The sequence below is a fragment of the Acromyrmex echinatior genome, chromosome 17 (assembly GCF_024713525.1).
Source record: "Acromyrmex echinatior isolate Ae372 chromosome 17, ASM2471352v2, whole genome shotgun sequence".
NCBI lineage: Eukaryota > Metazoa > Arthropoda > Insecta > Hymenoptera > Formicidae > Acromyrmex > Acromyrmex echinatior.
In genome coordinates, this window is record NC_141868.1 from 6868990 (window position 1) to 6894046 (window position 25057).

A 25057-nucleotide genomic window follows, 5' to 3' on the forward strand; every position below is an offset into this window, starting at 1 on the left:
TCAAAGTGTAATATCATAAAAATTGTTTTATGGCTTTTATAAGAGGTAGTAAATAGCATTAGATTTCATAAAAAAAGTCAATATCAAGTCAATATCAAGTCAATATCATGCTTAGATGAAATTAAATCCCAAAAGCATTTGATGAATTAATTCGCAATTACATGGGATTCTAATATATTGTGGATAATTGTCATTACTTTATTTAATCAAAATTAAAATATATAAAACGGTACCGAAATGAAATAAAATCATCCATAATGTAATCTTTATTATAAATCATAATTAAATATTTATTTAATATTTTATTAATTTGATATCCTTCTGAATAAAAATATGAATTTTTCTCTTAAGAGCGATCCACAACTAATGGCTTAATCTACGTATCCATAAATAAAAATTCCGCGAAAAGGAAGGTAATCTAATCTAGATCAGTGTCCATTCTGTTATTCAATACTTGCTGATTAAACGGCATATAAATATGTTATCCCCCAGTGTACGTATTTTACAGTGCAGTATCCATAAAGTTCCGAGAGGAATTGTGAAAATTAATTCTGAAAATCTTATAAAAAATATTAAAATGTGTTTGTGTCTCATACAGTAAGAACTAATTCAATTAAAATATTAGCCGACCATTCAGAAAACTAGAAGGAACGCTAGAAGGAGCGCTGGCACCATTATTAATCATTGGATCGTTTTGCAATTTGTGCATGTTCGAATATCCTCGTGGACAACCTAGGCCGTATCTCTCTTGCCTATATGTTTTGGTCAAATGGGGCTATATTACGTACTATTACTATCCACAAATCATCGAGGATTGGCAGACTTCTAAGATGATTTCCTTCAGCGATTTCCTCCCGTTGATTCTCATTACATCAATTTTCTTTGGCTTTTATCATTTTAAGGTAAAAATTTTTAAATGTATTCCCGATCCGTATATAATAATACTTAATATAATACTTTTAATATTACTTATTTTTTATTTAATAGTATTTTTAATTGAGAGCATTAAAGGAGTTTTAAATTCATAATTATAGGCAAATACAAAATTAAAAAAGTTTTCATAAGTCTTTCGATACTGTTAATCGTGATCTACTTTTGTCAAACTCAAGCTATGCAGTCTGTCCCATTCAGCCCTCTCACTAATTTGCTCGTTCCTTACAAATCACAGCAAGTCCTCATATATAATCCTTTTCCTCTTTTTTCTTTCCTCATGCCCTGAAATTTTCTGAAATACCCAAAGATTCCATTCTCTTTATTTTTTCTTTATTTTTTAATATTTTTGTCTCTGATTACTGTTTCTCTGTCCTCCAAGCTTTTCATGTATGTAGATATAATTCTTCTCAAATCCCTTTGCCTATTCAATGCTTTAGCATGTTCTGCTTTAAATAAAGATCTAAAATCTCCTGTCAAATAATCTATTAATAATTCGCTGCATCTAAATCCTCCCTCTAAATCACTCTTGCTAATTGTCAATTTCTCAACATTATTATCCCATATTCATCCTTTGATAATTTCTTTTCTAAATTCTTTCCTCGCTCTTCCTCTATCAAGATTCTTGATGTCCATATTGACTCTTCATGGACATTCGAGTCACACGTGGCCGTCAAGTATTGGGCTGCTTACGTCCGTCTACGTTTTCTTTATCTTCTTCGTCACATTTTTTCTTACTTCCAAAAATTCCTTACTTCTTAATTACTCACTATTTCGTTATTTGATTGTGCTGATGTCGTCTACGTTCCGGCTCTAATCAACAACTCCTAAATCGTATTCAAAATTCTTGCCTCTGCTTCTCCTATTGCGTCCATAAATACGCTATACGACTATATATCTCCGTATTATCAGAGATCTGGCTGATTTAGGATGTAGAAACGTTTTTTTCTCCATCTATACTATCTCGTTTTTTCTCTCCTTCGCTTCTTTATATCTGCGATACCTATGTTGAACTCTGAGCTTCATTCCATTTTTAAACTTCTTATCACCAGGTACCAAAATTACTTATCCTTCCATTCATCAGTCCACTAAGTTCCGTGCCGCTTTCTCTTACATCTCAGTCAAATATTTCAATTCTCTTCCTGTACCAATAAAAACCTATCCTTCTTTGTCCTCTTTTCGTTCTGCTGCCTCGCGTTTCATCGCGTCACTCATAGTATTTAAACGATATTGATGTAACTGATATGTGTGAGTGCGCGTACGTGTGTATGATTTTAACTATTGCTTCATCATTAATTGCATCGTTGTCTTAGTCCCAATTTTTTGTTGCTGGTAAGCTTTGTAATAGCAGTTTTGCCAATTGCAGGCTACTATAGTCTATTGTATCATATTTTATGTCTTTTACTCTGTTAACATGTAATCTTTTTCATAAAGCTTTGCAATAAATTAAATTTAAAAAAATTTTTTTTTGAATACATCAATTTTAATGCCCTACATTATTAAAATATAACTCTTTATCTGTCACATTTCTTGTACACATTGCAATAGTAAATTTTACTAAAATATAAAATTATAATTATTTTTTTCTGGTGCATGATCGATTAATATAATTTTTTTAAAGGAATTGAAAATGTGCTTACGTAAACTTGCCATAGTAGACGACACGTTGGAAGCTCTCGGAGCGCCAAAAGAATACCGAAGGCTACGTAACTGGATAATTCGAATAATAATCGGGTGGATTGTATACGTTTTTTTTCAATTAGCATTTTTTCAATTAATTGTTTTTATTTACGCTTTTACTTTTAATTACGTAACTGAATGGACGATGATGTTGGATAAATTTCTGAGAAGTTTACCGAAGTTTATCATTATCTTAAGTGCTCTGATTTCTACAGCTATCCTTGGGTTAGTATTATACATGTGTACACATTTACTTTGTAAGCTATTTCTATTGATATTGTGCATTAAATGTGTTTACAGTGTGAAACACTTAAAAATCATTTGGTAACATATAACAAAAGGGATCCGAGTAAAAATTTGTATGTGCAATTATATATGATCATATATGTAATGTTATATATGATCGTATATGATATTTGTCTCTATATAACTATATATGACCATATATTATTATATATAGACATATATGTCTACATATATGACTCCATATATGACTACATATGCCGCTATACGACCATATATGATTGACCATATATGACTATGTATAACCATATATGATCATATATGAAATCAAATATGATCTCATATCTTATCATATATATTTTCTATTCTATATGAAATTATACATGATTATACATAAAATTGTATGTGACCATGTATTGAATCATGTATTCATATATAAAATTATATATGAACACATATCAAATCATATATAATCAGATACAATTGTATATAAGTTATATATAATTATATGTGTTTATATATAAAATAAATATAAAATGTGATTATATATAAAAAATTTTTACTCGAGGAGCCATCTCCATCAGTGACCATGACTTTGACAACATATGTATGTTGTCTGTATTGACTGCATAAAATATGTATATACAATACTTTTGAGTATCAACAATATACTAAACAAGTAATTTAACACAGTAATTTAAAATAAATAATTAATCACTACTTTTCTATATTAAATATTTTTAAGAGATGAGCATCTTTAAAAAATGCTGTAAAGGACGTTATATTGAGTAATGTAATCGAATAAACATACGGTCAGAATTTCCACCTCCAATGAATTTGATCTTGATATATGTCGTCATCAAAAAGTAGCGGCAAAAGTATCGATAAATTATAACATAAAAGGTAACGGTAAAATCCTCATAAAAGAGTAATGGAAACTAACGGTAAAAGTAACTTTCGTCCCTGGCTATAAGGGAGAGCCGCGCCGCATGTCCATAAGTAATTATGATATGATTGAATTAGACGCTATGCCTCCGCAATAGAACAGACTTCTACATCTGCGTCCTGCGTCAAAGACACTTAAATGCGTTTCAAAAAATTCGTATAAAAATTCCATTTCATCTTTGTGTTCGTAGTGTGCATGCAAATATTTAGACGGCTCCAGAGGCGCAACTATATAAAACTTGCTTCTGCTGTGAAATTTTTATGCTCTTCTCAAACGACCGCGATTCATTTACGATGGGATGAGCGATGTAACTTCACAGTTTTAAATTAGAATATGACAAAATGACATAATGTGATGTTTAGAATTCACTATTATTGATTTTCAGTGATTTTTGCGCGTTTTGATCAAGGAAATATTGGATATAAAATCTTTGCAAAAAGTGATCGGGATTGGAAATTTACACTTTTCGTATAAAAATGAATGTTAAGGTAAACGTGCCAGTGACCGGACGTGTACTGTAGTACCGGATATTAACAAAAAATTATAATAATTTATTTATATTATTATTTAGGGATGCTCCGCATAATATGTTAAGGGATACAAAATATCAGATATTCGTCATTAAATTCTTATTGTATATCTAATTATCTGATCTTGATAACCAATTTTTCGGATATCCTGCAGGATATCTAAAAAAAAACTTCCAAAGAAAAAAGAAAAATGGCATGATCCTTTAACTAAAGATACTTTAACAAAAGATCCTTTAAGGGGATCTTTACGTTTGAGAATCGATTTTAAAGGCATTCTTTGAAAATTTTTTTAATAAATAAATATTTAGGTATAATCAAAAACTAATACAAGTAAGTCTGAAAAATGCGTACAATATACGTATAAAAAAATTTATTTTTTGTATTGTTAATGTTTTACAGAATAGTAATAAGATGGCGCTGAAATTAAGCATGCACCGCGAATACGGTCAAATGGTGATAGAAATACAGATCGTATTGTTGGTCTCATAGCAAAAATAAAGCTTTTTCTTATAATAAAAAATAGACTTGTAATTCTCGCCCAAACTAAAATAATTAATCATATGCATACTTTCAAAATGGTAACAGTTTGAAAAAATAATTCGAATTTTCCTCACATTTTTGACCTTCAAAAAAATAGAAAAAAATTAACGTAGATTAATATTAATTCTAGGATGGGCGATAATGACGTGTTTTCTGAGAATAACGTAAAAGTAAAAGTCAGTCGGACTTTTACTTTTTTTGGAATCGTGATGAACATATTCAAAAACAGGGCAAAAGGCGAATAAAGTTTTGCAATATTTTAGTACAAGTACCGCTCCGTTAGAAACGAAAGTGACGCTCAGATGGGAACGAAACTTTGCTCTATTGGATAGAAACGTTCTAGAATAGTTTTGAAAGGTTGAATGTAAATAATGGCGAGCGTCGGTTATAGCAATTTGTTGGTGCGCCCTATTAGAATCGATCATGAAGTCCCATACACCATATCATTTTATCTCGTATAGCTTGGACAATTTTTGTTTCTTCCAAAAAACATTTTTGTAGGATATTCTTGAAACTATAAGTTTTCAAAAACAGCAAAAATAATTGATATTTATTATCCCTAAAACATAAAAACTCTCTTAACAAAATGCATTTGTTTAGTGTTTTTAGCAATTGTTTAGCAATTTTGTTTAACATTTCTTAATTTACTGATTAAAAAATTATTATTTTCTGTAAGGCGCGTAGTTTTCTGGTGGCTTTCTTTTTCGTTATCTATAAACGTTATCTGTAATTATAGTTTAAAACGACTGAAATTGAATTATAAATTTATAATAAATAATTATAATAAACGTGATTTATAAATCAAAACATATAAAAAGAGAAGCATGAAACCACAGCACTGGATATTGTTTGTGAAATTTAATAAATCATTACATTAATAAAAAATTTTTAGACATTTCACAATCTGGTCATCTTCAGTAAAATCACAAATATCAGTAAAACGCAGAATTTACATATATCTGACATTAAATTCAGCCGTCAAAAATATAAATATATATAAATGTGTTCTTTCATCTTGTGAAGGTACATCATACAACATGGTTGCAGCGCCAATTATCATATTGCAAGTTATGTAGAACAAGAATTTCCAGATTCTAATTTAAAAATTAAACTATCGTTAATATCTTCTAGTCAATTTTATGAGGATTAACAAATCGTTACCTGTTTTACAGACAAAATGATGAATCTTAAGCACTTTCTTCACGCAGATGGAAATTCGTCGATGATTATCATTGTCATTGTATATTATTATTTGTCCATATCATCATATGTTACCGTTATTTATATATATGTCAAAAGTTTAGATTATTCTAGAATTATTTTTAAGTGTAAGAGAGATCTTTCTTTAGAAAAGGCAGATAAACATCAGACAACCTTCAGTGTCACTTTGCTTATTAATACTACTTATTTGGCTTTTTATGTATATCATTTCAGAAATTCTTCTTTTAAATAATGATTGTTCTGCATCTAAAAATTCTAATATTAATTCGTGCATCCAATCCAATTCGTGCATCTCATTCACTTGGTGGCGTGAAACCATTGATATCTCAAAGGATCTTCTTATGTCAACCTTATGTTCTTTGATTCGAGTTTTTAATTTCCTTTTTGTTTGGCCAACATAAGAAGATTCAATCCAGACAATTTATCTTATAAACCACTCCACAATAATCCTCTTTGCATACACGATCTTTTCCAGTTTTAATAAGTCTATTAAGTTTATTTATAGGTTTGTAAGCAATATTAAAGCCCTGTGATAATATAACTATGTGATAATTTTTTAAATTTTTTCGATACTTTACTTAAATATGATATTACAAAAAACTTTTTCCTTAAATTGGAATTAGAATCATTTTTATTGTTATTCCACTCACTATTTTTATCTAAATTAATTCTATTTTCTAAAATTTTTATTCTGTTTTTTATTGTTGAAAAAAATGAATTCAAGAGGATAACTATTCATTAACAGAGTGTGAACTAAGTCTGAATATTTTTTTCCTGAAATTTTGAATGGAATAAAAACAATATTCTGTCTTATTGCCCGATGATTACATCCCTTTTATGCACTAATGGATGATTCGAATAATAATTCAAATATTTCCCTGAATTAGTAAGTTTTTTATAAATATTGAAGATAATTCTTCCTTTTTGTCTCATAAGTTTATCATCTAAAAAATTAATGCCATATTCGTCGCTAAAGTATAAACCTTATCCTTTCATGATATGAATTAAATAATTCCAGAACATTCTCAACTTTATCTTTATGCATGGACAATACAATGTCATCAACATAACGGATATAAAAAGACAAAACAATATTATTGGTCGTAATAATTTCTTATTCTAAGTCTTGTAGAATAATATTCGCTAATATAGGGAACAATGGAGAGCCCATTGGCATGCCAAAAATCTGTTTAAAAATTTTTTTGCCAAATTTAAAAAATAAAATTCTAATTTAGTCCGACTTCTAATTATTTATTAACACAATTAGCATTAATATGCTGATACATATTATAATGTTAATAAAAGATATGATTAATTCTTTTTCATTTAGATGCATAAGCTCCAGATTTCATCGAATCAATGAACGTTTACGTGTATTATATTCTGATCTGTTCGAAAGTAGTGTGGATTACAGAAGACAAAACAGATCCATCTTTGTGCATCAGCGGATAACTGAAGCTAAGGATCACAATCAATATATATGGATAATAATGTAATAATTATTTAATAGAATTACTATATATACACTCATATGTTTATATGATACAGAATGACTCAATTTAACTTTCACATCGCATATTTCAAAACATATTTAAAAAATGTTTTTTATAAAAGTGTTTTTATAAAAGTGCAATTGCTTCGAGAGGAGCCTATTGTGATCACGTTATTCTCTTCTAAATAGAGATATGATAAGAGACGCAATGAAAAAAATATAATAGTTATCTGCACTTGTAAAAATGGAATTATATGATTTTGTACATAATATGATTTCTCTATATATAATCTTTCTGTACGTAAAAATATTAAGTTAAAAATATAAAAAAATCCACAATTTACGAGATATTATAGGTACATTTCTCTAACATAAATAATTGACATGATACATTAAATATTTCATAAACCATTAATTTTTTGATAATTGTAATATCCTAATACTTTTATGAATAGAATAATGAAATAAATCAGCAGTAAAGAAAACATATACTTGTTTGTTTAAAATTATTCGTTGTACTTATGTATTTTTTTGATAAATCTTTAGAAAATGGACCTTTTGCCAATTTTGGTAATCTTGAGATATATTGTTAAATAAAATTGATAAAGTATGATAAATCGTATGTTTAACTTTTCGTTTCTTTTCCAAGTGGAGTAAAGCAAACAAATTCTCTGCGTTAAAACACAAATTCTTTCTTTTAAAACACATATGTTTTGCTTTACAATACAAATTCTCTATCTTAAAGACACAAATACTCTGTTTCCAAAACAAAAATAATATAAGAAAAAAGTAGCTAAGGTAGAATATAATAAAATATAAAAAATAAAATAGATAATTTTAACAAATTATTCAAACATTGCAGAGTATAAATAAATCATGATCATGCGTTCATAATATAGAAAGATGTTTCGGCCTTAAGCAGAGAAAAGGCGGGATACAGATGACTTTAAGATTCACTTTCTTTAAAAAGAATGTGAATTCTAAAATCATCTGTATTACCGAAACACATAATTTCTAACAATTACCATTTTCTCTATTACTCATTCAAAATTCTTTTCCAGGATTAAAAAATATACGTTAATACATATCTTCGAAGTAAAACTTTAATGCTAAAAACGACGAAAAGTTTCAAAATTGAAATTTTTTTTATCATTTCTTAGTCCAATATAGTGCTTCAGAACTGTTACGTCATAACAACATTTGCTTCATATAAAAGCTGTGCAATTTGTATTTATGAAATGACAGTAGTAAATTAGTAGTTTACACAAAAAAACAATGTAGATTTCTTAAAATCAAACTTACAATTAGATGTCCAATTAAAACGTTGTTATTCAAAAGTATACGTATACCAATATGGGCGTGAAATATTGATGTACTAGTATATAGCGGTGTATTGATGACACGTAAATCGTCTGTGTGTAAATGCTACTTACAATATGACTATTTTTCTTTATGATCCTTTTAAAACTAAATGATGAAAAAAAAATTAATTTTGAATATGTGTTGTAATCGATTAAATGTAGAGGTAGAAAATTAAGAATTTTATACATATTTTCAAAATGATTCATAATAAAATTATGAAAAAATTACGGATTATTCTAAATCATGTTTAAAAATAATACTATAAAGGTGATGATTTATTATTTGGATGACAAGTTATTTTAATAAATAATAGTATCTTTTTAATCTGTGCTCTAATAAAAATATATGTAAATGCACTATATAGAATGAATAATAAATTCAGTTTTTTAAAAATCCTGGAAAAACGAGCAGATGAGAGTATAACGCAATTGTTGGAGCGTAATCAGAAAATAATGTTAATCAGTGCAGATCTTGATAGTATATATTTCCATAAAGACGGACGTTTCGACTCTTTTTAGAGTCATCATCAGCGTTAATGTAGTTCTTAGAACATATGCAATCGTCATTCATGTATCAAGCGTAGCCACTATAGAATTGAAAGATCCAAAGTGAGGCGAATTTCCTTGCAATTTCCACACAATTCATTTCACTTTGGATCTTTCAATTCTATAGTGGCTGCTATTGATGCATGAGTGATGTCACATATGTTCTAAGAACTTTATTAACGCTGACGACTCTAAAAAGAGTCGAAACTTTTGTCTTTATGGAAATACACGCTATCAAGATCTATACTGATTAATATTATTTTCTGATCATGCTTCAACAACTGCGTTATACTCTCATCTTTCCCTTTTTCCAGGATTTTTATTATTGAAGAGTCATAGAGAAATTGTTAAGATTTCCGTTATTATCAGTTTTTTAATATAAGTACATTATGTATTCAAAATTATTCATATAGTTACATTGAGATACATGAACTAGTTGCCCAGTAAATAAACAAAATACTTAAAGATTATGTGTTTTTCTCCGTGTCCAGATCCATTCTTGGAATGCCAACGTTTCGTAAACATTGCAGTCCATTTCATCAGGGCGAGGAGCAGCCCAAGCTGTTCCTCTGGGCCATTCCTCTTATATTATGCTGCTTGGAGTGGAGGGGAGAAAAGAATTGCGGGTAGGAAAGGGAGAGGGGAAATTGGTCGCTCTTCAATAACGGGAGAATGGTTTTTCATATTTTATTTATGTTATAGCCATTATCTCTATTTAAATTGTTAGGATGTTTTTGTATGTATGTATATATATTTTTTTTTCCCCTCAGGATCACATTATTTACAATCGCACTTATACTAACTTTATACACTAATTTACTCTAACTTAACCTAACCTACAACTATTATGCTCTCTCTCTCTCCCTACTCACACTAGCTGGCTCATTACCCTCTCTGCCTATTTCCTATGGAATTCTGTTTCCGTTTTTTTTTCTTTTCCTTGTTCTCTCTCTCTCTCTCTCTCTCTCTCTCTCTCTCATCCACTTCTTTATTCACTCCCTTCCCCCTTCCCCCCTCATTCCCCTTCTCTTCTTCACTTCCCTCATTCATACCCTCCCCCCCTCTCCCTCTCCCCACAAGATCTTCTTACATGCTTCCTGCTACCTTCTCCCTCATTCCAGCTCCTGCACTTCTTCCAAACATGTTCCCAAGTCTCCCTTTGCCCTCCGCAATCGATATATCTTCCTATTCTCTTCCTTCCAATACTTCCCTTCCATCATCTCATTTCCAAGCCTAAACCTCGCTATCTTCTGCCATCTATTTTCCCCTCATCCTTTCTCCAGATATTTCGGCACTCTCTCCTCCTTTAAACATCCGTACCATCTACTATCTCGATTTCCTTATCCATTCCCATCTTTCCTCCCTCTGCCTAACCTTTTCCCTCTCCTCTAATTCCTCGACTTTTCCTTCTCCTCTAATTCCTCTTTCTATCTCTTTCCATTCCCTATCTCTCCATTTCGATACCATCTCTTCCCCCTAACGCCCTCTCTCTTATTTCTTTCCTACATGCCCGCGTTAATCTTTCTTCAAAATCCCACGCTCTCCTCCCCGCTCTGCTTCTCATCATTTCCCTCTGCATTTCTTCCCTTACTAAGTAACCCTGGTGTCCTTTCCTCTACCCCAAGCATTCATCTTAAGAATCTTTCCTGCACTTTTTTTACCTCCTTCCTTTCTTTCCAACCCCATATCTCTACTCCATACTCCATCACTGTCCATACTAATGTGTCAAACATCCATATTCTTCTTCTCCAATTTCCATCAAATCTGCTTTCCCCCATACTTGCCCCATTATTGTCGCTGCTTTTGCTGTCGTTGCTGCCTTCCCCGTATGCCTTTCCTGTCCTCCATTCCTCTGAAATATATATATATATATATATATATATATATATATATATATATATATACCCTAAATATTTGTACTCTTTCACCTTTTCAATCTTTTTTCCTTTCCACCACCAACTCATCCTACTCATTCTCCCTCCCCTCTCCTTGAATCTGAACACCTTCGTCTTCCTTATATTTAACTTAAGCCCTTTCCTATCCAAGTATCTTTCTAATCTTTCTAGCATACTCTTCATCTCCCCCTCCTCCTCCGCCATCAACCACATTATCTGCGTACTGCATCGAATATATCTTCTTCTCTCCTAGCTTTATCCTTTGCTATTTTACCTTACTTATTCCCTCTTCTAGATCCTCTATCACTATATTGAACAGTTCTGGACTTGACGCACATCCCTGTCTTACTCCTCTTGCCGTCCAAAATCCTTTTCCCAACCCATCTCCCTGTCTTATTCTACTCCTTACCTTTCTTAACATTTCCTTCACCTTCTCCATTAATCCCTCTCTCATTCCTCATAGACCCTATCAACACTCCTCTATCCACTGAATCAAATGCTGTTCTCAAATTCACAATCACTGCCGTCATTTTCCCTCCCTTTTTTCCAATCTGCCTATTTATCAAATAATTTAGCGTATATATATTATCCATCGTTCCTATCCTCTTTCTGAACCCCGTTTGTTCGGTGGAATCAGTCCCTTCTCTTCCACTTCCTTTCTCAACCTTTCCGCTAATGCCGTCGTATATATTTTGTACAATGGCGTCATTATCATCACCCTCCTATAATCCTCCACAATCTCCATCCGCCTCTTCTTTTTAATTGGCACGAATATACCCTCTCTTCATTCCTCCGTCCATCCCTCCCTCCTCTATACTTTGTTGCATAGCTCCCACACTTATTCCTCTATTTCTTCTCCACTATATCTCCACACTTCACATGGCATTCCATCCACTCCTATCGCTTTACTATCCTTCAACCTCCTTATTATCCTGTTTATTTCTCTCCGCTCCAAATCTTTCTCTCCCCCCATCTCTCTTCTTCTCTCTCCTCCTCTTATTACCTTGTTTTCTACTCTTCCTAATTATTTACGAAAAAATTCCTCCCACTCTTCTATTTCTACATTCTTATTCAATCCCTTCTATCTTTTCCTTTTCCTGTTGACCACTCTTTACACCTGCCCCTTAACCTGCCTCTTAACCGCCTTCTAACTTCCCTTTTTTTCCTTCTACATTCCTCATCCCATCATCCTTTCCTTCTTCCCCTCTCTCCCCATCTATCTTTCTCTACCTTTTCCATAGTCTCTCTTACTCTTGTTCCAAATTCTCCCTATACTTCCTGCACTTTTCTCTCTTTTTCTCCTTCACAACACTCAAATTCCACTCACTCTTATAAAGTATATAATATCGCTTATTCTACTCTGAAAACGAAGGTCCATCAGGTTTTTGTATTTCTATGGCTTCCTTATACTTTCTTGGAAAGTATGATGTAATATTAGCCATTATGGTCGTTTTGTAAAACAGTATTTGATGTCCTATTTCGATGTTGTGTTTTGATAATGCCGACTGCGTGACGTGTTTTAGCCTGACATTACGTTAACGTTCTTTTATCCGTAAGTTGACCATTTTTTCGGTTTTTGCAATGTATACTTGCCCGCAGGATCATGGTTGTATGTCAGAGACTATTGTCTTGTTTGCATGTTTATTGATTATTTTGGTTATTTCTTTTTCGTCGTGTCCGTTGTTGTGTAAGGTTAGTTTTAGGTGGTTAAGTTCTGTCTATAAATGTTCTTTATCAGAGATAGTGAAAGCTCTATGTATCAGTGAGTTGATTGCAGACTGTTTTTGTGCTGGGTGGTAATGCGACTCGGCATGTAGGTATCTATCTGTATGTATCAGTTTTCTGACGGAGACACGGCAGAGCCAATACTCCATAAATTTCTTATTTTGATTTCACTATAGAGGAAAACGGAAAACTCTTCTTTCTAGATGTTCTTATCTTTGAAAAAGCTGATGGTACCTTAAACCATTAAATGTACAGAAAACTAACACACACAGATACTTACATGCCGAGTCGCACCACCATCCAGCAAAAAAAGTTAGCAATCAACTCACTTGTACATAGAACTTTCATCATCTCTGACAAAGAACATCTACAGACAGAATTCAACCATCTAAAACTAGCTTTACAGAACAACGGACACGACGGACAAAAAGCATAATTAAAATAATCAATAAACATGCAAACAAGAGAAACGATATTTGACACACAGATGAAAGAATCTTATCCATTCTCTCAAAGGGACAGATCGGATTGGCAGAATATTAAACAAACACAATATCCGAACTATCTTCAAACCACCCAAAAAAATAGGACAAATATTAAGAAATCCTAAAGATCAAAGACTTCCACTCAACTTCGCAGGAATATATATACAAAATACCTTGTTCCTGGGGGCAAGTATACATTGGAGAAACCAGGAGAATGGTCAATCTACGGATAAAAGAATGCCAACGTGATGTCAGGCTAAAACATCCCATGCAGTCGACATTATCAGAGCACAACATCGAAATAGGACATCAAATACTATTTGATAAAACGACCACAATGGCCAACATTACATCATACTTTCCAAGAAAGTATAAAGAAATCATATAGATACAAAAACACCCTAACAATCTAAATAGAAATAATGGCCACAACATAAATAAAATATGGAAGACCATTCTCCCGGTTTGAAGATTGACCAATTTCTCCCACCTTCCACCCGCAATTCTCTTCTTCTCCCCACTCCAAAAAGCAATGTAATATAAGAAGAACAGCCCGGAGTATCAGACTGCTCCTCGCCCTAATGAAGTGGATTGCAAGGTTCACGAAACGTTGGCATTCCAAAAATAGATCCGAACACAGAGAAAATTTGTGAAATACATAATCTTTATTAGAAAGCACCCATAGAAGCCTCAAGAATAAAAATGCTTATTTGTTCTATTTTTGTAACTAATCAGTGAATAGCATGATACTTTGCAAAAATTATTTTATGTAAATATTTAAAGTACTTATTATATAAAAGGAAAATATAAATTCTTTTATCATTTAAAAAATTTTAATTTAACAATAAAAATAATTCAATTTAATTTAATTTAGTTTATTACAAAGCTTTGTGAAAAAAATTACATGTTAACAGAGTAATAAACATAAAATATGATACAATAGACTATAGTTAACATAAACATAAATACAATCAATTTCTTAATGGCATATACAACGCAAGATGTTCGCTAATATTTTATATTTTAATATAACAATTAAATAAATAGACATAACAATTAAATAAATAGACATTTCGACCTTAAATTAGGTCATCTTCAGTATTACATAATTACTTATTCCAATTCGCACATATAATATATTATCGCACCAAACGTAACAAAGAGTTTGAGTCTCGCGTTATAACTTATAAAAATAATCCAACAGGACAACGTTAACAAATTATCTTTTTTAAGTAAAATCTTAAAAGAGAAGGTAGTCGAATATTGTACTCTTGAAAAATTGTCTGTATTGTTAAATTCAATCGATTACTCCTATCACTCATCCTTTTTAGTTATTCCACATATAATTTCTAGATTCTAATGGAGTGAATATTCTTACATTAATAATAATAAATTATAATTAAGAAACTACAATAATATCATATCTATGTACAATAACTTTCGTGAATCTTATCAGGATATGGTAAACTCGCTATAACGAACTATTAAAGCCTGTATGTTAAGCTCAAATTATGACAGTCCATTTATAAACAATTTCGGTAGAAAAGCTGAGGGAGAAGATAACGCTGGAGTTATGTGGGAAAAGTTATATTAAGCAAAGAAAAATATGCTTTGGATAAACGCTCCGTATCATTTTATATGTTAATAGCATTAATATGTATTTTAATGAATATCTCAGACATGAGTTTTTTTTTTTTAAATATGGCTCTGAATCTAATAGTGAAATATTCTCCCAATCCAATTCAAGTCCATATTCCAACTGATACTCTGATACTACTGTACACGAACCTTTGGATTTCTTAATATTCGCTTTATGTTCCTTTATCCTTGTTTTAATTTTGTTTTTTGTCTGGCCCATAATGAAACGGCACAATCGAGACAGCTTATTTTATTTACCACATTACAATGCTCCATCATGTCTAATTTATCCTTACCTAATCTAATGACAAACTTCGACGTGTTCATGGGTATTCGTGGGTTTATAGGCAATTTTGAAATCATTCTTTTCCGCCACAGGTTTAAATTTTTCCGAGATTTCGTTCATATATGGTATCGTAAAATAATTTTTCGGATTATTATTAATCGAATCATTTTGATATTCTTGATTATAATCGTATATAAGTTTTTTTCCTCGATGTTTTAATTCTGCTGTTAATTGTGGAGAAGATTATATCTAAAGGATAGCCATTACAGAATAGAACATTAATCATAGATTTTTCTTATGATATTCCGGATGCACAAGAAAAAGAATTCTGTCATGCTGCCCAATTATCATTCCTTTTTTATGTTCTACTGAATGATTAGATTTGTAATTTAAATAAATCGAATTCCGAATTCATCGGTTTCCTATAATTATCGAATCTGATCAAACCCTCAACAATCCTCAAATTAACATCAAGAAAATCCACATTACTATCATAATTATGCTCAACTGTGAATCTCAGTCTGTCATGATAAGAGTTAAACTTATCTAATATTTCATAAATCTAGTTATTAGGCATAGCAAGTAAAATATCATCCATATACCGATAATAGACTGGAATATCTATGTTGATGTTCAACAGAATATACTTTTCTAAATCTTGAATAACTAGATCCGCTAAAATTGGTGATAAAGGAGATCCCATGGGCATATCAAAGATTTGTTTAAAATATCAATTGTCAAATTTAAAGTAGGTTGAATTGAGAACCAAAGAACGGCGTTTAAAAACTCTTTCATAGGAATGTTAGTGTGTTTCGATATATATAACTCCATCTTCCTTTAATATTTCCTATGACTAAATCTTCTGGAATGTTATATATTGTAGTATACATTGATATAATGTCAAAGGATACCATTTTATAATTCGACTGTAATTCTCTGTTTAATTGATTCACTAATTCCCAGCTGTTTTTGATATAGCTAAAACCTTTTTTGTCAATAATATCTTTTAAAAAAGAGGCCAGAAGATACAAAGGACTGTTAATATAACTGACAATCATTCTTAACGGATTGCCCTCTTTATGAATCTTTAGCAACCCATATGATCACGGCATCCATCCATCCGTAACATTAAGTTTTTTATAAATGGAATGATCTATACATTTCATATTCTTCCATCTTGCTAACAATATATGAATTTGGTTTGTCATCATTATTGTCGGATCTTTCTTGATATTTATATATGTCTTACTATCGGCTAACATTGCATGCATTTTTTTATTGTATTTAGTAGAATTCATCACTACGGTCGAATTCCCTTTAACTGCTCGTGTGATCAAAATCTCTGGATGAAATGCTCTGTTATAAGCGGTTCTACCTCCTTTATTCTTTTATTTAGTAATGTGTTCTCCTCGGCATTCATTGCTAAATTGTTATTAGTAATTTTTTTTAAAACTTGATTCACTTCTTATAGAATTGTGAGTATTATCATCTAATTTATTAATGTTATATTCAATGTACTTTATGAACTCAATAATTACTTCATCCTCATTCATAATATTATTAGATAGATTAAATTTTTGTCCTAGTTGCAATATTATTTTAACTTTTTCTGATATTTCTACATTACTTAAATTAATTAACCAGTTATCGTTAATGTTGTTCAATTTAAATTTATCATCAAATTTAATTGAATTAATATTAGTGTGGAAGGCTATTTCTAAATTTTCTATACTTAACTTCTAAGTAAAAATTTTTTAATTTTCGATGAAATGAATTCCGAGACAATATTCGACTATCTTCTCTTTTAAGAGGATGCTGGAATGTCCTGTTTTACCATTAATTATTAAAAACTCTTTTCTCTTAATTATGTTTATGGATTGAAAAATCCTTCTCCACAATTAAAGTATCGACAACAACGCAATTCGCCAGCTACGATTGAATATGAAAAACGAAAGAAAATTGAAGACTTACAGTTTTGTTATCGGCTTCCGTAGTCAACACGTCACAATATGTGCTGCATATAAGAGTTTCAGACCTTGTACGTTCATAAAAAATAGCTGGCGAATTGCAGAAAACCTGAAAAAACAATCCTATGCTTTTAGAAACAAGATAGAGGCTTACGTATATATATATATATATATATATATGTATGTATAAAATAGACATGCGTGCGTGCGTGCGTGCGTGCGTGCGTGCGTGCGTGTATTAAACATACTTCCAAATTTAATTTTCTTTGTAGAAACTGTACGTCTAATACATCTTGAAATTGTAAACCTAACATCTTGTAGATGCTTTTATCTAAAAAGAAAAATAATGTAACAAAAATATTAAAAAAGTATTTAAAACAATATATCTCTTTCGAAATCGTCTCACTTTTATCAGAAATACACTTTTCCGTATCGTATTAAAATAATTTGATGTAACAGTTAAAATAAGATACTCTATATATGTATATACTTCTATATAGAAGAATAATTAATTTCAATTTTGTGAATTTTTAATCTGTAGGTTATCTATAGTTTAATCTATAGTTTATAAAACTATAATCTATATTTAATTCTAGCTTATATTGAATTCTAGGTTACAAATATATTTTACTTTTATATTTTTACTTTAATACTTCTCGTATATGTTTTTTAATTTTATTAATTATAACAATTTATTTACAGGCACGTCCACTTACAATTATGCCATATATCACGCAAACTAAACGAAATATTCAAAGTACAAATATTAATGCTAACGTTATGGTACTTTCTGCCAGCTTTTTCGATCTGTCTATCAATATATTATTTGATTGGAGAGCATCAGGAAATATGGACATTTCTTTATATTATTACAAAATTATATGCACATTTTAATTCGATTTTGTATAGCATTTTATTTCTCACATTAAACTATGTATGTCAAACTGTTTACATTAAGGTATAGTTACAGTAGATTAAAAGCATTAATAATTATTTATAATTAGAATAGTAACATAAGCAACTATGAAATTACGCATGTCAAAATTTTATTTGAAGAAATCTTATTCATTGACTGCAAAGATTTCAATTTTACTATAAACTTTCGTTTTATTTTAATATAATTTCAGATAAATGAGACAGTAGCAATTCTTCACAAATTGTGCAATTATAATCTCGATGAAGACTTACGTGAACAGGTAAATAATTACAACAAAATTTTATGTACAATTTTAACTGTACGTAATTTTATTCGCGCTCAAAATTGGGACACTTACCTAAATTTCATGGAATTATTATATATAAAATTAAACATAACAATTATGTTATTCCTTCATATGTATCTATATTTTAGGATATTTGTATATTCTAAACATAGGTAAAGTTAAGCTAGAAAGGTTTTAAAAATTATTTTTCATTTTATATAACAAAAGCGAGTTTTTTCATACTATCAATGTTCTACAATCATATTATCTTATCAACTTTACTATCCACATTCTACTATATCATACTATAAATATTCATACTATAAATATACATCCTACTGTATCATACTATAAATATTCTGCAAAATAAGCTCAATGCATTTTGGCATATAGAATTGAAAATAATTTATAAAGGTTTTGTAATTAGTGTTGTACAAATATTTTAAAAATACAGATAGAATACAATATGTTAAATTCATACTGTATTATAATAATTTTGAGTTAACTAAAACATTATAGTTCAATAACTTAACTCTTGAAAATATATTAAATTTGACTCAAATTAACTTATTATTCACTAGTCAAATTATTCATACATAAATATGAATGCTTTACTTTTAAACTAAAAAATGGATTGATTTTGACACATATTGAAGTTAAAAATAACAAAATGTCATTAAACGTAAAGAATAGAATTATATATCTTTGATATATCTGCGACAAAGTAACATAATTGATGTTTTATATTTTATAATAATGTCTCAAATTTACTCATCCATTTCATAAAATTCATACAAGTGTCCGAACTGTCAAGAATGACAGTATATATTTAACGCTTATTAAATTATTTATTTCAATTAAATTTTGCAGTTTATATTGCAAATAAAACAGAAAGAGGTAAAATTTGGCTTGGGACATTTCTACTTTGGATATAGTTTTATCTGCTGGGTATGTTTTATTTTAACTAAAAATATAAAAGTATGTAATAAACGTATATATATATATATATATATATATATATATATAATATATATAATATATACGTATACATATATAGAGAGGAAAGGCTCCTATTATGAGATATGGAGTTCATTTTGGATAAATGCTAGAAGTCTATAGAGAATTTTAAAAAATTTTAAAAAGAAATTTAATAAGTTTTAAAATAACGTATATACATGAAATTTAATTCAAATTCCATTTTTTTTAATTAAAGAAATGTAAAAAGTGAGCAAATCACAAAGTCAAAAAAATTGTGCTCTTAATATGAGATGCCCCGACAAATCGATAATAAAACGCAAAGTATATAAGTATTGCAATTAAAAAATTTTATTTCATATTTCTAAAATACAAACAAGCATAGCCAGCTTGCGCGAAAAATGATCATGCGATAAATTATACTCAAAATTCGTTTTCAGATAGTTGGAATCAAGCATCGCAGATATAGGCACTCGACTTCATTCCGGTTGTCTTTTTTATTATTGTACAATAACACTTATTTTTCCAGCGATTTTCACTATAACATAAGAGCATGGGTTATTTCACATTAGAAATATCCTAGGTATCTCATATTGCGATTTCCACGTCTTATGATTTTAATATAATTTTATTATTTATAATTATCAAATCTAACTTCTAATTAAACAATTCAACATGTCCCGTATTTTTCTATTAGTGCAACCTTGCTCTATCATTATATGAAGAATTTATTGCCAAATATTTATTTTTTATTAAATAATTGTCACGAGTGCTAATTGCACAAGTGACAATTGCGCCAAGAACGTGCCAGAAAATATCAACAATCAAAAGTTAAATCGAGATATTGTCGAAATGAATTTATTAAATATAATTAATATAAAAAAAGATCCTGAGCATAAACAATAGAAACACGGACGCAAGATGTTTGCACAAAGCTGGTCTCGTCGGATAAGCGGAATGCTGACAGGCCAACGCGGAAGGAACCCTACCGCGAAAATCAAGATATATAAGCGTGACCCGCGAATGCGGATATTAGTCAGAAATGAAAGAAACTCATCGCGTTACTTCGCCCATTATCTAAACGAAATTGCAGCAGTATTTATCGCGATGCGAATAGTGCTAAGAGGAATTATAATAAAATAACTACTGGTGTTATGTGTAAACAGCTAAATATATTTTTATTTAAAACTACAAAGCTGTCTAATATCATCTCCCGAAGTCTTTTGTAGATCCGCGAACCGTACCGTGAAATAAGCGGTACAACATAATAAACAAGGTTTAAATGCTCATCTCAATGAAACTCGAAGACATCTAATTCTAAAATCTTGTTTTACAATGACTACAAGCAAGATCTAATAATGAATTTTTACTAAATAGTTTTCAATCTAAGAGCAATAAATTCATGGTGGATGAGATTGGTATTCACCAATAGATAGCGTTTATTAATTTAGCAGAAACGCCGCTATCTTATATTAGGAGCCTATCTCATAATAGGAGACTTTTCTCTATATATATGTACAGAAAAAGACAATAACTCTAGCCACTTAGAATATTTCCGTTATTTTTAGAAATATGTAATAATATATTTCTTGAAGTTGTATAACTTCAAAAGAAAGTATATGTAATATACTCCTAACTGTTTTTCTATGAATGAAGACGCTTCGGAGATTTCGAGATATTTTGTATTTTATTCTGGGATGTATTAAATAACTCTTAAACTTAAAGATATTAAATAACTCGTGAATTATTAATTTTTTTGTAATTCTTAATATTTTTATGAACAGAATAATGAGACGAATCCATTGATGGAAAGAAAACATATATATATTTATTTAAAAAATTTCACTTCCATTTTCTTAAATGGAATTGTATGATTTTGTTACATAATATGATATACTACATGGGCTGAAAAGTTCCGGGATTTTTCAATAGGTAGTGCCACTAGAAAATGAACATGATTCATTTCGAGAGATTCATCTGTCACTAGTTTATGTATGAAGTTTCATGACATTTCGTTCATTCGTTTACAAGCTACAGTCGTTTAAGTTACTTTCGCCGTCGTAAAAAAAATGGAAAAACAGGAATATCGCATCTTGATCAAACATTGTTTTTTGATGGGAAAAACTTCTGAACAATCATTGAAATGTTGCAGAAATGTTATCCCACATCTGCTCCTTCGAGAACAACAGTTTATCGGTAGTTTAGTGAATTTAAAATGGGTAGTACAAACATCGAAGACGCACCTCGCTCTGGAAGGCCAAAAGAGGCTACGAATGCGGAAATCGCAAAGCAAGTGCATCGAATCGTTTTGAGTGATCGTAAAATGAAGTTGCGCGAGTTAACTGAGGCCGTGGGCATCTCAAAAGAACGGGCGGGATACATTTTGCATGATGTTTTGGAGATGAAAAAGCTATCGGCACGATGGGTGCCGCGTTTGCTGACCATCGACCAAAAACAGCAGTGTTGATGATTCAACAGTCGGTTTGACGTTGTTGCAGCGTAATCGAGCGGACTTTTTTCGACATTTTGTGACGATGGATGAAACGTGAGTCCATTACCATACGCCTGAGTCCAATAGGCAGTTTGCAGAGTGGCTCAAAAGCCACGAAAGCCGACCAAAGCGGCCAAAAGACCAACGCTCGGCCGGGAAGGTTATGGCCTCCGTTTTTTGGGATGCGTATGGCATAATCTTCATCGATTACCTGCAGAAGAGAAGAACAATTACGAGAGAGTATTATGCAGCGTTATTGGACAAACTGAACGATGAAATAAAGAAAAAACGGCCCCATATGGCGAAGAAAAAAGTTCTGTACCATCACGATAACGCACCGTCACACACGTCCTTGAAAGCAATAGTTAAATTGGACCAATTACGATTCGAATTGGTTGCTCACCCACCGTATTTTCCAGACTTGGCCTCCAGCAACTATTATCTGTTCCCAAACCTCAAGCGGTGGCTCCAGGGAAAGAGATTCACATCGAATGAGGAAGTCATCGCGGAAACCGAGGCGTATTTCGAAGGCTTGAACGTTTCGTACTACAGAAAGGGCATCGAAATGTTGGAAAATCGCTATACCAAGTGTATCGCCTTCGAAGGCAACTATGTTGAGGAATAAATATAACTTTGCACAAAAAACGCTTGTTTTCATTAAAAATCCTGGGACTTTTCAGCCCATGTAGTATATTCTTTTAATTATTCTGCATGTAAAAATATTAAAGCAGTGTAAAACCAAATTTACGAGATATTTATTCTTTATTCTGACATATATTGACATAAAATATTTAATAACTCATAAACTATTAATTTTTTTATAATCGTAATACTTTTATGAAAAGAATAATGGAATGAATTGATGGAAAGAAAACACATAGTTGCTTTAAAAAAAATATGTATGCAAAAAGAATAATTTTTTAAATAAACATATATGTGTTTTCTTTTCATCAATGGATTCATCTCATTATTCTATTCATAAAAATATTAAGAATTACAAAAAAATTAATAATTCACGAGTTATTTAATATCTTTAAGTTTAAGAGTTATTTAATATATGCCAGAATAAAGTCAAAATATCTCGTAAACTATTGACTTTTTGATATTACTATCTTAATACTTTTATATGCAGAATAATTATGGGAATATCATATTGAGTAAAAAAAATCATATAATTCCATTTAAAAAAGTTTAGATGATCCTGAAATCTTCGAAGTGCCTCCACCCATAGAAAAACTATTACTAGTATATTGTATTCCTCTTGATGTTACGCAACTTCAATAAATATATCATTTCATATCTCTAAAAATAGTGAAAACATTCTAAGTGGACAGAATTGCTGTATATATTGTATATAATAGAATAAATACGTATATATAAAATAAAACGTATTCTAGATCTTTTTTACATACATTTTTAATTCTTTTGAATTTAACTCTTTTGCTTCTAATGCCGGCTATGTCCGGCATCCACGAAGCCGTATAGACGAACGCTGGTTACAGACAGCATCGCGAAGTAATATAGTGTTCCTTATAATAAGAATTACACCAAATCATTTTGTACAATTAAATACAGCCAAGCATAACACTGATTTTGTCAAATAATATATATTTGAACATAATTAGTAGAGGTAATACATTGATGTCTATAACGCCACTGGCGAAGGGGGTAATCAAAAAACGATTTACAAAGAAATTATAATCATTTTGTTTTAGGAATAGTCCCTTTTTTTAAAAAACATATCAAGATGATGTTGTTCAGACGTAATTTTAAATGTCATAGACTGACCATGTATAATGTGTACACTTTTTTTGGGGTGGGGTCCCGATCAATGGCGATCTCGATGGATTGCTTTCTGAACGAAAGAGTTAACAAAACTGTTTTCATTAAGTATAATGATAGCATATTTTCTTTCAGATGTATTCTATAGTTTTGTCCACTACAATAATTCTTACGACGCAGGTATATGACCTTCTATTCTCTCTGTAATGTATGAGAAATTTTGTTTGATTATGGTTTGATACGAATAAGGAATTAGCGCGCGTATATAATTAATGCATTTTATTTAAATCGAAATCTTGGATCTCGTCATAACAATCAGAAAGAATTTCTGGTTGTTATGACAAGATTCAAGATTTTACTTAATTAGAACTAAAACTATATTACGTATTATATTATTTATTACATAATTTATAAGGATTTATTTAATATTTTTCAGTTTAATTGGGTGGTTCCTAGATATAGAGATATACGTCATTAAAATTATTAACTTTAATCTTAGCGCACTCTATCAATGTAGTTATTGTGTCAGTCGACACAAATCGGGCGAATATGCTGTATTGTTTTATGTCGTCGTGTTGTTTTCTGTAATGAATTGGAATAAAATATAATAATACAGTATATACCATGACTGATGAGAAAATGTCTTCTCTTTCCGCCGTCAATATAATTTTGAAAAAAATATATAAAAATTTGAAAGTTAGGATTAATTTAAATTTCTCTGTGTTATACATTATTTTGTAAGTATCTCATAGTTTATGGGTGCATGATGTGCATCATCCATCATTTATCCTTGTTTACATTCGATGAACAATAAAGAAAAACAATATGTTATTCATAGAACGAAATGTCCCAGTAATTATCAAAAAAACATGTTTGATCAATAAGATACGTAATTAACGAGAAAAGTTTATTCAATTAATGGTTAATTCTTGTATATTTAATAAGAGACAGTTACAAATGCTGTTCAAAATACAATAAAAATGATATTATTATATTGCAGCATAATGAGAAATTAATAATGAGGGATTATATGAAAACGTTGTAAATATACGTATGATAACACAAATTTTATTAAACCAATGGTTACTTTAATATTAATAAATGAATGAAATATTAACAATA

General features: G+C 30.4%; 1 protein-coding gene, 1 long non-coding RNA gene and 1 pseudogene across 3 annotated transcripts; 1 reads left to right on the plus strand and 2 right to left on the minus strand.

The window, feature by feature from the left end:
- The first annotated feature begins 451 nt into the window (after positions 1-451).
- On the plus strand, positions 452-24553 carry LOC147906943 (uncharacterized). 2 transcript variants are annotated; one of them, XM_087415078.1, is made up of 8 exons: positions 452-902; positions 2552-2835; positions 7421-7582; positions 18188-18443; positions 18613-18681; positions 19558-19635; positions 24071-24115; positions 24372-24553. In XM_087415078.1, the coding sequence occupies exons 1-8, from the start codon at positions 708-710 to the stop codon at positions 24411-24413; spliced, it is 1131 nt and encodes a 376-aa protein (XP_087271204.1). In that variant the 5' UTR covers positions 452-707; the 3' UTR covers positions 24414-24553. The 2 variants fall into 2 exon arrangements, with proteins under 2 accessions (XP_087271204.1, XP_087271205.1); XM_087415079.1 differs by lacking the exon at positions 19558-19635.
- LOC147906944 (uncharacterized) lies at positions 4188-7422 on the minus strand. The gene is made up of 2 exons (XR_015547941.1): positions 6031-7422; positions 4188-5963 (listed from the first exon to the last, which is right to left on the minus strand). It is a non-coding gene; the product is annotated as an uncharacterized LOC147906944 (long non-coding RNA).
- On the minus strand, positions 10272-13986 carry LOC147906945 (uncharacterized; annotated as a pseudogene).
- Positions 24554-25057: the final 504 nt, after the last annotated feature.